The following is a 13,707-nucleotide window of genomic DNA, read 5'->3' on the forward strand; positions in this document are numbered from 1 at the left end:
TTCACAAGACTTGCTACGCAATTGGACTCAGCTATCAAAGACTAAATTCATTAGTGATTACGAAGCTCGTCAGGTGATGTCAATGGAGACAGTTCGCTATACTACAAAGTTCGACTTAGAAGACGAACCTCGCTGCATATTGAGGCTCGTACAATCAGATGAACCTCGCCATGCAGCGAGGCTTGTCGTCCGTAGGAGATCTAGCTATAACAGCTCCGAAGACTCAGTCAGTAATGTGGGCTAAATCCAAAAAGTCAGTTACGCCATGACTCTAAGATTTTAACGTATTAGTTACGCCCTCTACCCATAATTTTAGCACGTCGGTTATGTGCTGAAACTCTATAAATAGTCGCAATCAGCTATAAAGAGGGAATTTTGGGGAGGGACAGACGAAGAACACGGGAGGCAAAGCTTTGGCATTCAAGATTGAGATCTGAACCTCGGTTTTAAAAATCTAAGCCATCAACAAAGTCTGATTCTCTTCTCAAGTTGAAGCGATCTTGATCTGATCGTCAACGGGAAGCAAGCTCGACTCAAGCATCGAGTGAGGCATCCTTTCGCCACCAAGAACCCACGTTAAACAAGGAGGAGCTGAATTAATCTTCTCTTCATCTGTAATCGAGAGAGAGTGTGAGTGATTGTAAGGGTTTCATACCAAGCGATCGAACCCATTTCTTAAAACAAGAGAATCAATCCAACTTCAATTTTTCGACCCTACAGGTACCATCCTTCAATGATATCCTCTACGCTGATTACATCTAACTCTGCTTTAGTACTGAGTCGATGTTATGAAATTTTTACATATTTCTTCTATTTATAGGCTGTACAAAAATCCGGTGTGCTCTAAAACTATGGTGCTCTCAGTGTCTGATGGCTTTCTTATTCTTGCAGAGTCAAGCCTCCTACTCTGCGGCTCTATCAACAGCTGGTTGTGGTGATGGTCAAATGATTGGTATTGCCTCTTCAATAGGCACGACTGTTACAACTAGTGGTGGAACTCTAGAAAACGTAATGTGGCTCGTTAATCACTCCTCGAGTGTTGCTAGTCTCTACTTCTGTAATCGGCGTTATCGAGTCGATCAGATACCATGGAGCCTACTGCGGCTCGGGCTCTGCTTGCCCAACTCTCCGGGTACGAGTTTTATCTCGACCGTATCCTCGTCCTGACATTCATAATACCAAGAGAAGAGCTTAGTAGACACAATAAATGAGGTTGCAAATATATATACATAAAATAACGTATCACATAGTATTCACACAAATACTTTACAATCAAAGTAAGGTAGTCAAAAAACAAGTTCATAATTTTTGAGGTATACATATTACGTCCCCACTCATTCTAGCAATTCTTAGCGAACTCTATACATCAATCCTAGGATACTCTATCCTAACTTCACGACTTGACACGGGATGATCCTAATGATGCTGGAACTAGAGCTTTGATACCAACTGTGACTCCACTGGGTTCACACAAGGCTACAGTCCAAGGTGAATCCAAGGATGTCAAACCTGTCATGCACCCACACAGTGCATTAACACATTTCACCAATCACAGTAATATCATCTAGTAGAATCAAAAAGAAGTGTAGGTACAAAATTCGCAAAAGAATATGATAGTAGTGCAATGAACATGATGAATACAGAAGGGATAGCCAAATAATATCATGTCTCAAATGAACAAAATAAAATATAACTAAAACGAGAGCAAGTGTAATATGTCTCAATACATCGAGTCAAATGAAGTATCACTAAGGCACTCGGTCTTTACAAAAATGAAATACAAACTCTAATGTCTGAATGAAAACACAAAACTACAATGGAGCCTCTAATGGTAAAATCATGCGACGACGACTATGCTAGAACTCCGTCATTTGGCGACTCTTTGAAACTCTGAGCTGCCTGAAAAGAAATTTAAAGCAAAAAGAGAAACAACACGAGCATCAGAGCGCTACAGCAAGATCACCTCCATCCACCCCTAGGGAAAGGGCTGCTAGATGAAGTGGAGACTCTACCTATTAAACATAGTCTACCTAGATGATTTTTTCCGTATAGAAACCCACAACACGAGACTGGTACGTCGAGCGAAATAATCTAAACAAGAAAACTCTCATGTATATACCATATATCTCAAATTGTGTATCACTAATCATTGATTCCAACTAAGAAGTAAAAGAGAAGCAGTACATAAAAGTAAAACTATAACTCCAAACGTCAAACATGATGAGCCATATCAAAACTCAAACTACCCTTGGGTAGTTAGCACAAACATAAGGAAAATATCATCCAACATAAACATCTCCATAGATCATGCCATTTATGCTAAGTATCCATAAATATACCCTACTCTTGGATAATCTAACATCGATCAACACAACAACTGTGTATGTATATGTATGTATGTATGTACACACACACACACACATATATATATGTATATGTATATATATGTATACACACACACACACACACACACACACACACACACACACACACACAATGAAACAACGATACTCTTGTAAGTTACTCACAATATCATGTGGAAACAACATCCTTACTCAATCGTTCTATCGAGATAGGTAAAGCAATCCGAAAATCCTGATCATCTTTGAGTATGGTACAGTCGCGATCTCATTGCGGGAAAATGCCTAACTCTATGTGTGGTACAACCACGGTCTCATTGCGGGAAAACTACTCATCACTTAGCATCCACCATTAATGAATTATGCATTTTATGTATTATTCCAACACTATCAACTTTAACATGTGTTAGCGCTCAAACCAAACGTATATTCAACATTCGCACACGTGTCTCGATGTGCGGATCCAAACTCGTGTTCACGATCACCTCATGTGTAGAATAAATGACAAACACTGTATTATAATGCGTATGTATCTTTTATCTAACGTGTAATTAACTCCACACTTGTCATAATCCCCTTCAGGATACTCATATGTATGCTACGATACTATTCATACGTGTTCATGATAGTATGTATATCATCATGCAGCTCGAACCCTGCAATTGCATCTTGAAACGGTGAAAAAACAACTTAGGAAGCAAAACATACATAGGTCGGTCGACCGCCCTCAAGGTGTCGATCGACCGGACAGCAGACGTGCACAACATACACAAACAGAGCTTCACTGGTCGACCGCCCCTAGGGCGCCGGTCAACCGGCCAGAGAAAAACCTATTTTCTCAGGTTTTCTGGTTTGCTCGTTTTGGATTATTACAATTTGTTCAAAAATGAAACTTTCTTATCATGAAGCATATAACAATACTTAAACCTTAACAATTACTTTACAGAGATTATCTTGAACATGATTCATACTCTTGGGTTAATCTAATTAGGGTTTAACAACCTAATTAACCAAATTCCTCGATTAAAACATGATCTCTTAACATGATTAACATAAGCATACTTGCAAAAACTCATAGAACAGATATAATTTGATTTAAATTTGTTCATATCTCTAGGTATCACAAACCTAGGATTTAAGCATGATTAATTTACATGATAACTCAATTAATTGCTAAATTAGGGTTTAAGCATGGTTTAAGCATGATTAACAACTTAAAAACAAAAATAAGAGCAACCCTAATGATCATGATCATGTTACTAACATAAACAGTGAGAAAACCATATAAATCTAATATTGGTTAAAGATTAATTATCAAAAATATTATCTTTTCACATCGGTTTAAGCATAAACATGTAAAATATTGATTTAAACATCTTAAAACATTCAATAACTAAGGGTGCAAGTTAGGATGAAGATGATCTTGCCTCAAACACCATGTTAAACTCCTTAAACATGTACGAGCAGATCCAACTTCACAAATCCCATTCTTCATTGCCACACGTTGATGATCTCGCCCTCATGTCGGTATTTTGCTTCACAAAGCTCTCAAAACTCACAAGAACTTGATCTTAGATTTTTTGAGGGGAGAAGTGGTGGTTGGTAGGGTTTAGAGATAATTATAAATGAGAACAATTTTTGTGAAAAATATAGGTATTTATAGAGGCAAAGCTGAAACAAACATGTTTGACCCGAACTAGGAAACCTAGTCTAACTAGGAAAATAGTCTTTGATATTTTGACTATAACTTTCTTGTTCGACCACGGAATGAGGTGATTTAAGATTTTTTCGAAAGATATTGAAGAGGCCTATAAATTTTATATTTTGAGTTTTTCCATATTCGAATTGCATCGGTATGTAAAATATAAACACTCTTAACTGGTCGTTTTTTCCCCGATTTCAGGTTCATGCATGTAGTGCATGATTTCAGTCTATATTCACATATATACACTAAATTGATCTTAAATCAATTCCTAGCATACTCAAACATTAATAAATATTGTTTATCACCATATAACTTATTTATTATTGTTTATCACAATATATTCAAATTTATGGGGTTTAACAATTTCCTCGTAAAATAAGAATTGAGGAAATAAAGAATCCTAGTTCATCATCTACAGTTAATGAATTATTTGTTCGAAGGAGAATTTTGCCTATTATATAAGACATACCAAATCAATTTATTGAACAATTAATTCAAAATGAAATAGATGACGAACTTCCTCAGGTTGAGGAAATTCATGAGGTATCGGTTATCCAAAATCAAGAAAATTTGGATATTCAAGTTGAATTAAGAAGATCTAATAGAATCAGAAAACCAACAATACCTAATGATTACGTTGTATATCTTCAAGAGTCTAACACTGATGTAGGATCTAAAAATGATCCTACTTCATTTTTAGAAGCCATTAATGGAGAAAATTATAATTTATGGCTTGATGCCATGAAAGAAGAATTAGAGTCTATAGAAAAGAATTAAGTATAGGATCTCATTGAATTACCGAAAGGAGTCTCAGTTGTTAATTATAAATGGATATTCAAAACAAAACGAGACTCATTTGGTAAAGTTGAACGATATAAAGCCAGACTTGTAGCCAAAGGGTTCACCCAAAAGGAAGGCATTGATTTCCATGAAACATTTTCTCATGTTTCTTCTAAGGATTCTTTAAGAATAATTATGGCATTAGTAGCTCATATGGATTTAGAGTTACATCAAATGGATATGAAGACGACTTTTCTAAATGGTGATCTTGAGGAAGAAGTATACATGAGACAACCCGAAGGATTTACTTTTGGGTAAAAAGATCAATTATATTGCAAGCTAAATAAATCATTATATAGGCTTAAATAAGCTTCCCGTCAATAGCATATAAAATTCCATAATACAATTCTTCAATTTGGTTTTATAAAGAATATTATGGATGAATACATATATGTTAAAATCAGTGGGAGTAAATTTTTTGTATTAGTTCTATATGTTGAAGATATATTACTTGCATGTAATTATAATGACCTATTATATGAGACTAAAAGTTACTTGTCACAAAACTTTGAAATGAAGGATTTAGGTGAAGCCTCTTAAGTCATTGGCATAGAGATTCATAGAGATAGATCCCTAAGAAAATTAGGATTATCTCAAAAGGCTTACATTAACAAAGTTTTGGATAGATTTAGAATGCAGAATTGTGCATCTAAAGATGCATCTATTTCCAAAGGTGACAAGTGTTTGGGTGGAAAGTTGATGTTTTTATTGTGTAACTTATTACAACTTTAGTCGTTACAATAAGTTTAAAAGTCTGATCTTTTTATAAGATCTCCCTACATAATAAAATAAAGAAATTACAACTCTTCTCAAACAAACACAGAGGATGTTTATCACCCGCTGCTTGCGTAGAATCTTTGCATGTACCAGGGATGTTAATATTCATGGACTACTAAGCGATCAGATCAATCAGGAGTTTCGTTGATTCGTGAAGGAATCAAGAAACCGAAGTAATTATCTCGGTAACAATGAGATAACCACTCTTCTCGAGGGAAGAAATCGGGCAATGGATCTAATGAACTCCTCTTTCTTATGTCGAAGAACTCGATCCGATCTTCTCCTCCTCTCTAAAATTCGTGCTCCTCAGTCTCTGATTCAGCAGGGCTTCGCCAAGGCTCGAGAATTCCAGATCTGTCTAAATAAAGGCCCTAAGGCTGTATTTATAGGTTTCAAGAGCTCTGTTTTTGGATAAGAATGGTCGATTTACTCTTATCCTTAGTTATAACTACTTTACCACGTTCTAGGATAACATTAGATCAGTTGGAACAAATCCAGCCGGTTAACAGGCGAAAACGGCTTCGAAACAGCTTTTTAGGCTGGCGGACACTCGAAGTGTCTCGGTCTTGGCCGAGACACTTGGAGTGTCTCGGCCTTGGCCAAGACACTTGAAGTGTCTCTGCTAAGGCCCGAGGTGTCTCGGCCTTAGCCGAGACAGTCAGAGTATCTCTTCTTGTTTTGCCTCTAACTCTCTCATATGACATCCAAATAAAATGATTCAAGATGCATTGGAAAGCTGACGAAGTTATCTACAAGTTTCATTTTTTAAGTTTCTTCATATTCAAATCGAAGAATGGCCAAAATCTACATTCTTCTCCAAGATATAAACACTGTCTCGGAATTCCGAAGCAGTTTGTACTATCTTTGGTATTTTGACTTTATCTCTCTCATCTGATCTTAGAATGAGTTATTCCAAGATGAGTTGTAAATCTAACCAGGAGATATACAACTGTTATCTTTTAATCTTCTTCAGATTCAAAGCGAGACAGTCTCTACCAGGACCGAGACAGTCCAACTGTCTCGGCCTTGGTCGAGACAGTGCAAGTGTCTCTCCATTGTTTTGCCTCTAACTCTCTCATACAACCTCTGAATGAGTTAATCTAAGATAAATTGTAAGTTAATGAGGAGATCTATAACTTTTATCTTTTGAGCTTCTTCAGATTCAAAGCGAGACAGTCTCTACTAGGACCGAGACAGTTCAACTGTCTCGGTCTTGGCCAAGATAGTGCAAGTATCTCTCTGTTGTTTTGCCTCTAACTCTCTCATCTAATCTCAGGATGGAGTTATTTAGGATGCGTTGGAAAGAGGGAGGAGAAATATACAACTTTCATCTTTTGAGCTTCTTTATATTCAAAGCGAGACAGTCTCTACCAGGGCCGAGACAGTCCAATCCTGGCTAAGACAGTCTCGACCCTAGCTGAGACACTAGCCTTATTTTGATTCTAACTTTCTCGTACGATCTCAGAATAAAGTGATCCAAGGTGTATTAGAAAGCTCGCAAAATGATCTACAATCTTCCATTGCCAAGACACCCATGGGATGAGCAAGATACGACTGACGCTTCATCCTTTATGATCAAAACATCAATCCCGCTTGAGTTGTTTCATCATCATTAATTTGACCATCTCATTGACTTGTACGCCTGGTCAACTTGCTTCATGCATTTGTTGACATCAGATAATTCTCTTTAACTTGGATAATAACATTCATCATCTTCTCTTTGTCTCGAGTTGCGTGCGGTAACCTATAGGTAATTTTTGACACCTACAATAAGTTTAGTTTGGACCAATGTCCAAGCAATGTTTCAGAACTAAAAGAAATGGAAAAAATTCCATATGCTTATGCAGTTAGAAGTCTTATGTATGCGGTTGTTTGCACAAGACTGTATCTTACTTTTTCAGTAGGAATGTTGGGAAGGTATCAAAATAATCCTGGAATGACTCATTGGAAAGCTGGCAAGAGGATAATGAGGTACCTAAAAGGTACTAAAGATTATAGGCTCACATATAGTTATTCAAATCATTTGGAAATGATTGGATATACAGATTATGATTGGGTTGATTACGAGAATACAAGAAAATCTACTTTAGGATATATTTTTCTACTTGCTAGAGGTGCAATATCCTAAAAAAGTATGAAACAAAGTTTAGTTGCATCATCGACTATGGAAGCAGAATTTATAAGTTGATACGAGGCATCATCACAGGCATCATGGTTGAGGTATTTTGTTGTGGAGCTTAAAGTGGTTGATCTCATTTCAAAACCATTGCTTATTTATTGTGACAACACCTCTACGATTGCATTTACTAACAACAATAAAAGCGGAAGTCGATCGAAATACATTGACATCAAGTTCCTTAAAGCTAAAGGTCGAGTTCGTGATCACATTGTTAAGTTTGAACACAGAAGAACAGAATTCATGATTGATGACCCATTGACTAAAGCTATACCAGTCATTCCATTTAAGGGTCATGTAAGCAACATGGTGCTCGTTAATGTTTAAGTGTTTGTTATGTTTTATGTCTAGACATATTTGATGTTGTAGTGTTTTATATTCATGAAAAATAAAGTGTATACATTATGTTTAAGTCATGTGTTTATTGCTATTTAAGCATATAAAGTGTGACTCAAAGTTATATGTACATAAATATATATATGAAGCTTCTCAAGAATTGATTATTTTGCTTATTCAATTGCAACAAATTGTTTGGCCATAAAATATAGTTGCAATATTGTTATGTCATTAGAACATTAATAGAATATTTGAGTCTAGTGGGAGAATGTTAGAATTTCACTAGTAGAAAAATGGGCATCCTTGACGGGCTTTCCCGTCAGGGATGCTAAATTTCCTGTCAGGGATTGTACGCGAGATGGTTGTGGAGATTGTTGTGAAATTTGGATTGCATATATTTCGAATGTAGTGTAGGGATTGTATACAGTAAATTTTGCATAAAATCAAAATATTTTTTTTTGGTGATTATATAACATCCCTGACGGCATTCCCGTCGGGGATGTGCAAAACATCCCTGACGGGCTTGCCGTCAGGGATGTTTATCCCTGACGGCAAGCCCGTCAGGGATGTTTTGCACATCCCCGACGGGAATGCCGTCAGGGATGTTATATAATCACCAAAAAAAATATTTTGATTTTATGCAAAATTTACTGTATACAATCCCTACACTACATTCGAAATATATGCAATCCAAATTTCACAACAATCTCCACAACCATCTCGCGTACATTCAAATTTCACAAATTTCGTGCACTTTCCATATCTAGTATCTCGCATACATCCATACACTACATTCAAAATTTTTACAATCAAAATTTCACAAACATTTAAAGAAACTTGCATAAATTCAAATTTCACATTTCATAACTAATATCTCACATATACATCTCATAAAAGATCTATATCCACATGTATAACTCAATAATCAACTTTAAAAACATACATATTTCATACATCAAGAATGCAGTTCAGCAAGGTCCAACTCCAGGTAGGACGAGTATAATCTTTCCTTCTGAGGCTGATTTTCGATAACAAAATAAGTTATCAGCCAATTCTAGGATGTGATATGTGTACCTAAGTTAGAGAGGAAATTACGTCTACCTCACTATAATCAACAAACATCTTGTTTGCCCGCAGATATTCCTCGATCATAGCCACCTACAGAATAAAAGACAGTTAATTAGATGACAAACAGGTCATTTCAGAAATTCCGAGTTCAAAGGGATTTGTTGACAGGATTACGACAAGACGAACCTAGAAGAATTTAGACTGAAAGGGAAAACTTGTCAATTATTCTACCTAATGACAGATGTCTCACCACAAGATTCACAACCACTCAATTATCACCATGCAGCAGCCTGCTGATTTGCATCAATGAAACTCTAAACATGCTCTAAATGTAAAAGTAAATTATGGGGGAACGCAACAATCTATTGGGTTCGAATGCAAAAAGGTGCTCAAACCATTTAAACATGCAAGTGACTCACTTTGGTGTAAAAGTAGCAACGAAAATAAGATGACAGGTTGTGAACAGTGTTGTATACCACGGAATTTGAGACTATACATGTGTCTGTTATGTGTATACAGGCTTTTGGCACAGAAAAATGGTTGCATGCTGCCACTTATGCCTCGGAGATAAATATACAGCAGCAAAGGATGAAAATAGTGCGACGGATGAAAATGGATGGACCAGCTTAAATTTTTAGAACTCAAATTCAAGCCAGTCAGTTTGGACCAGCTTAAAATTTTAGAACTCAAATTCAAGCTAGTCAGTTCTGGAAGAACACATCAACAGAAAAGGCCCTGGAATGTTCTGGAAATATTAAGTTCCACATGCTTGTTATTTTCCTTTATCATATAATTTTTATTATTATAAACATTTCACATATATTATAAGTTTTATTTTGTAGTCCGTGAAGAATTCTTGTAGTAAGTTAGTAACAGGTTAGGTTTGATTATGTCATATGCAAATATACATAAGTGGCCTAACTTTAAAAGGTTAGGTTTGGTTATTGTCATATGCAAATATAAATTAAGAGGCCTGGTACTAAATGGTTAGGTTTGATTATTGTCATATGCAATTATACATTTTCTCATCTTTTAATATACTTAAGAGGGACAAAAAATCACTGAATCTATCTGTCTGGAATAATATTTCATCGGGCATAAATGTTAGAACAACGACCATTCTGTCAAGTTCAAAATTTTGCTGATATCCATCTCAAGCCATACCAAAGACCACTTCAGTTCTATTGCGAGCGTTCAATATTTTTACCTGTATACTTAAGCAACAATATTTTAACACATTACCATTTCCATCTAGTAAACATTTGAATACTCTCTTACTAGTTACAATTATCAATGAGTTTTTCCGTGGATGGATGGTCTTACAATTCATATTAAAAGTTAAAACTTCTGAAATTTGGCATGTCTAACTTTAAATTTGGCATGTCCAACTCTTCACTGCACATTGATGCTTCCATTCTTGTGCCTAGCTAATATATGGATTTGAATAAGAGTTTATGCTATGGATACAATATATCGCAATAACAATGAAGGGTTGATGCTATGGATACAATTTATATCAATGAAGGGTTGATCCTGTGGATATAAAGCTAAAATCAGGCACCAAAGGTTCAAAGTTAAGCCTAGAAGAAATTTTAATACTTTGGGATGAAAATGAAGTACCATTGGAGTTCTTTGTGAATCCGAAAGGCCAAGGGTTACTCTTATTTGGTCGATCCTAGCACGCTTCTCTTTTCGACGCAGATTCTTCTTCTCACCTTTTAAAATTGAAACAACACTTTCTGCGTCTAGAGTCTTTTCAACTTCATCCTCAGACTGTGAAAAAGAATAAGAACATTACTAGATATGACTGTAATAACGAGAATTCACTCCACAGGTAACTGAGTAAACAACTAAGAAAAACACATAGAATTAATTTTCAGATAGTGTGTACCGTTGAAAAGTCAGTATGTAACTATGTAAGAAAAACCAAAGTGATAAGTAAAGAAGAAAAATATTCTTCAGTGATTTCTTTACTGAAAAAGTAGCATAATAAGACAAAGCAAGAAGATTTTCAAGAGGTGGAAATAGATAGAAATAAGATGCATTCCGTGATTATTTGCCTTTTACCAGTATATCCTCGCAATTTTTATGTAAATATTGGAACTTGTTTATGTTTCTTTTAGAGAGAAGGAACGTGTTTTGGCAAAAGCAAACTGCTATTCTCAGTTATAAGAATGCGTGCGCTAGTAAAATTAATAAGAATTTAGAAATTTCATTCTTTAAGTGTAATTTCTTTTTGGTTCATACTTCTCAGAAAGATGGTGACTTGATGGCAAGACATAAATCGTAACACAAGCAGGCCACTCCAGAGATATAACCTCCAGACACTTGATATAGAAGAAGCATTAAAATTGAGCCATGTAAATGAAGTTGCCTTTGTAGATGAAAATTGATAAATGCTGTTTTATAGCAAGAGGAAATAGAGGTACATTAACTTTCATGAAAGAGGATGACAATTTACTTACAGACAACCAGCACATATTGTACTGTAGCAACGGCAAATTTGCAATGTAATGGTATACTACAAAGACAACCAAGTAAGGAGGAATTCTCTACTACAGCAATGTCTCCTTTACAGTCCCCCACAAAATGTTTCTGAAGGATTCACCAAATAGTTATTCTGATCTAGGTTTATGCTGTTCTGGCACTGGTGTTCATACTTTGTTACTATATTAAATGTAGACAGATCAAGAAATGATGGCCATGGCTATGTTTTAGGTGGAAAGCTTTATACAATCTAACATCTTTTGCATGTTGCATGTCCACGGAGGATTTGTGAAGGGGGGAAATTTTTAACGAGGGGGGAATTTTCGCGGGGGGAAATTTTTAACGAGGGGGGAATTTTCACGGGGGAAATTTTTAACGAGGGGGGAATTTTTCACGAGCGGAAATTTTGGAACAACATCGTTGACGGGCTACCCGTCAGCGATGTTCATATCCCGTCAGTGATGTTTACATTGCTGACGGGATCGATAAACTTGTGACGGCAACATCTCTGACGGTTAATCCCGTCAGCGATATAAACATCGCTGACGGCATTATCCCGTCAGTGATGTTGCCGTCAACAATACCTATTTTTCCACTAGTGTTTTGACTCTTCGTATTCTATTTTATGTGACATTAATAGCAATATGAATTTGAATCTTGGAATTAACTACTTTGGTGGTTTTCAAGAGATAACCACATTGGGTAGTTATGAACTCCTTGATGGTGGGAGTCCTATAAAGAGAGTCACTTGTCCACACACATATATATCAATCAAGTCCTGTGATAATAATCCATCAATTCGTTTTGTGTTGTGGAGTGGACAAGGAAGAACAGTTATCGGTAATTCGGTGTTCATTACATTCAACAATGGAAGAAGGTAGGTACCATTTTTATTCAATCTAGCTCGTTTTAGTATGTAAACGAGTGTTAAATTATGTTAATCATGCTATAAGATCTCTTTCACTACCCCCTATTAATCTGATACGTACTAAAGCATATTATTACATATTTACAATCCACGCCACAAATATAAACAAAATATTTGAGAACATAAACCTACATAGTAGCACAAGATGGAGTTGGCTCATGAACTTGATATGTGTACGGGTAGGACGAGTAGGGGGAGTAGGAATCGTAGGATGCAAATGGCGTTTGGCTAGGCCAAATTTGCATCGTTGTCCGTTGATCCCCCTCAAATTCCTTGTACTTCTTTTCGTTTGTTGTAGTTACGCTGACTAGATCTGCAGACCCCATCCGCTTCCTAAGAATCATGGTGAGCTCAACCGAGTCAATTCCATCTCCAACGACCACGATTGTATCCTTATCGACTCCTCCCAACCCTGCTGATATAACACCTATATACATACAATAACATATGATTCAAATATATAAGAAGTTTTATAGGCTGAATGCAAGTGAATTACAGTGTTTGTAGTAGTACCAGGTAGCCCTACGGCTATTTTAAGCGCTTTTGATCGCTTCTTTGCATCTTTCATCGTGACCCGGATCACAATTTTTTGCTGCATGCACAAAAATCGAACTAAGAATCAAATTAACCACAACCATGAAGGAGATAAATACATGAATACAAAACAGCAGACCTTCGCCATTTTGAGTGGAAGGTACGTAGGCTTTGTGTTGTCTATTCCCTCCCTATTGTCGATGTACTTGCTTGTACTTGTAGGAAGCAGAAGCGAACATAATTTCAAAAGGAGTCATTTTTTAATTATGTTTTAGGTCAAGTCAAGTAATGGCGGTGGTCTGTTGCTTGATAGGGTAAACTTCCTAGTTAATTTCAGGGAAAGGAGTTATTTTTTTAATTTTGTTTTAGGTCAAGTCAAGTAATGGCGGTGGTCTTTTTCTTGAAAGAGTAAACTTCCTAGTAGGTACTGTTTTGACAAAGATGTACTTAATATTGATAGTGGCAGGGACTAGGTTCTTGACTCCCTAAATAAATA

General features: G+C 36.2%; 2 protein-coding genes across 2 annotated transcripts; both read right to left on the reverse strand.

The window, feature by feature from the left end:
- On the reverse strand, positions 8,964 to 11,742 carry LOC109841732 (putative aconitate hydratase, cytoplasmic). Its single transcript, XM_020410677.1, has 4 exons — positions 11,728 to 11,742; positions 10,883 to 11,035; positions 9,296 to 9,352; positions 8,964 to 9,212 (listed from the first exon to the last, which is right to left on the reverse strand). The coding sequence occupies exons 1-4, from the start codon at positions 11,740 to 11,742 to the stop codon at positions 9,150 to 9,152; spliced, it is 288 nt and encodes a 95-aa protein (XP_020266266.1). The 3' UTR covers positions 8,964 to 9,149.
- Positions 12,670 to 13,388, reverse strand: LOC109843711 (heavy metal-associated isoprenylated plant protein 47-like). Its single transcript, XM_020412666.1, has 3 exons — positions 13,351 to 13,388; positions 13,191 to 13,269; positions 12,670 to 13,104 (listed from the first exon to the last, which is right to left on the reverse strand). The coding sequence occupies exons 1-3, from the start codon at positions 13,357 to 13,359 to the stop codon at positions 12,806 to 12,808; spliced, it is 387 nt and encodes a 128-aa protein (XP_020268255.1). The 5' UTR covers positions 13,360 to 13,388; the 3' UTR covers positions 12,670 to 12,805.

Source organism: Asparagus officinalis, chromosome 5 (assembly GCF_001876935.1).
Source record: "Asparagus officinalis chromosome 5, Aspof.V1, whole genome shotgun sequence".
Classification (NCBI taxonomy): Eukaryota; Viridiplantae; Streptophyta; class Magnoliopsida; order Asparagales; family Asparagaceae; genus Asparagus; species Asparagus officinalis.

Coding starts and splice junctions, on each gene's coding strand:
- LOC109843711 (XM_020412666.1), bottom strand. Junction 13,105..13,190: donor AATAGCCGTAGGGCTACCTG/GTACTACTACAA, acceptor GTATGTATATAG/GTGTTATATCAGCAGGGTTG.
- LOC109841732 (XM_020410677.1), bottom strand. Junction 9,353..10,882: donor ATTCACAAAGAACTCCAATG/GTACTTCATTTT, acceptor TTTATTCTGTAG/GTGGCTATGATCGAGGAATA. Junction 9,213..9,295: donor TGTTTGTTGATTATAGTGAG/GTAGACGTAATT, acceptor ATCGAAAATCAG/CCTCAGAAGGAAAGATTATA.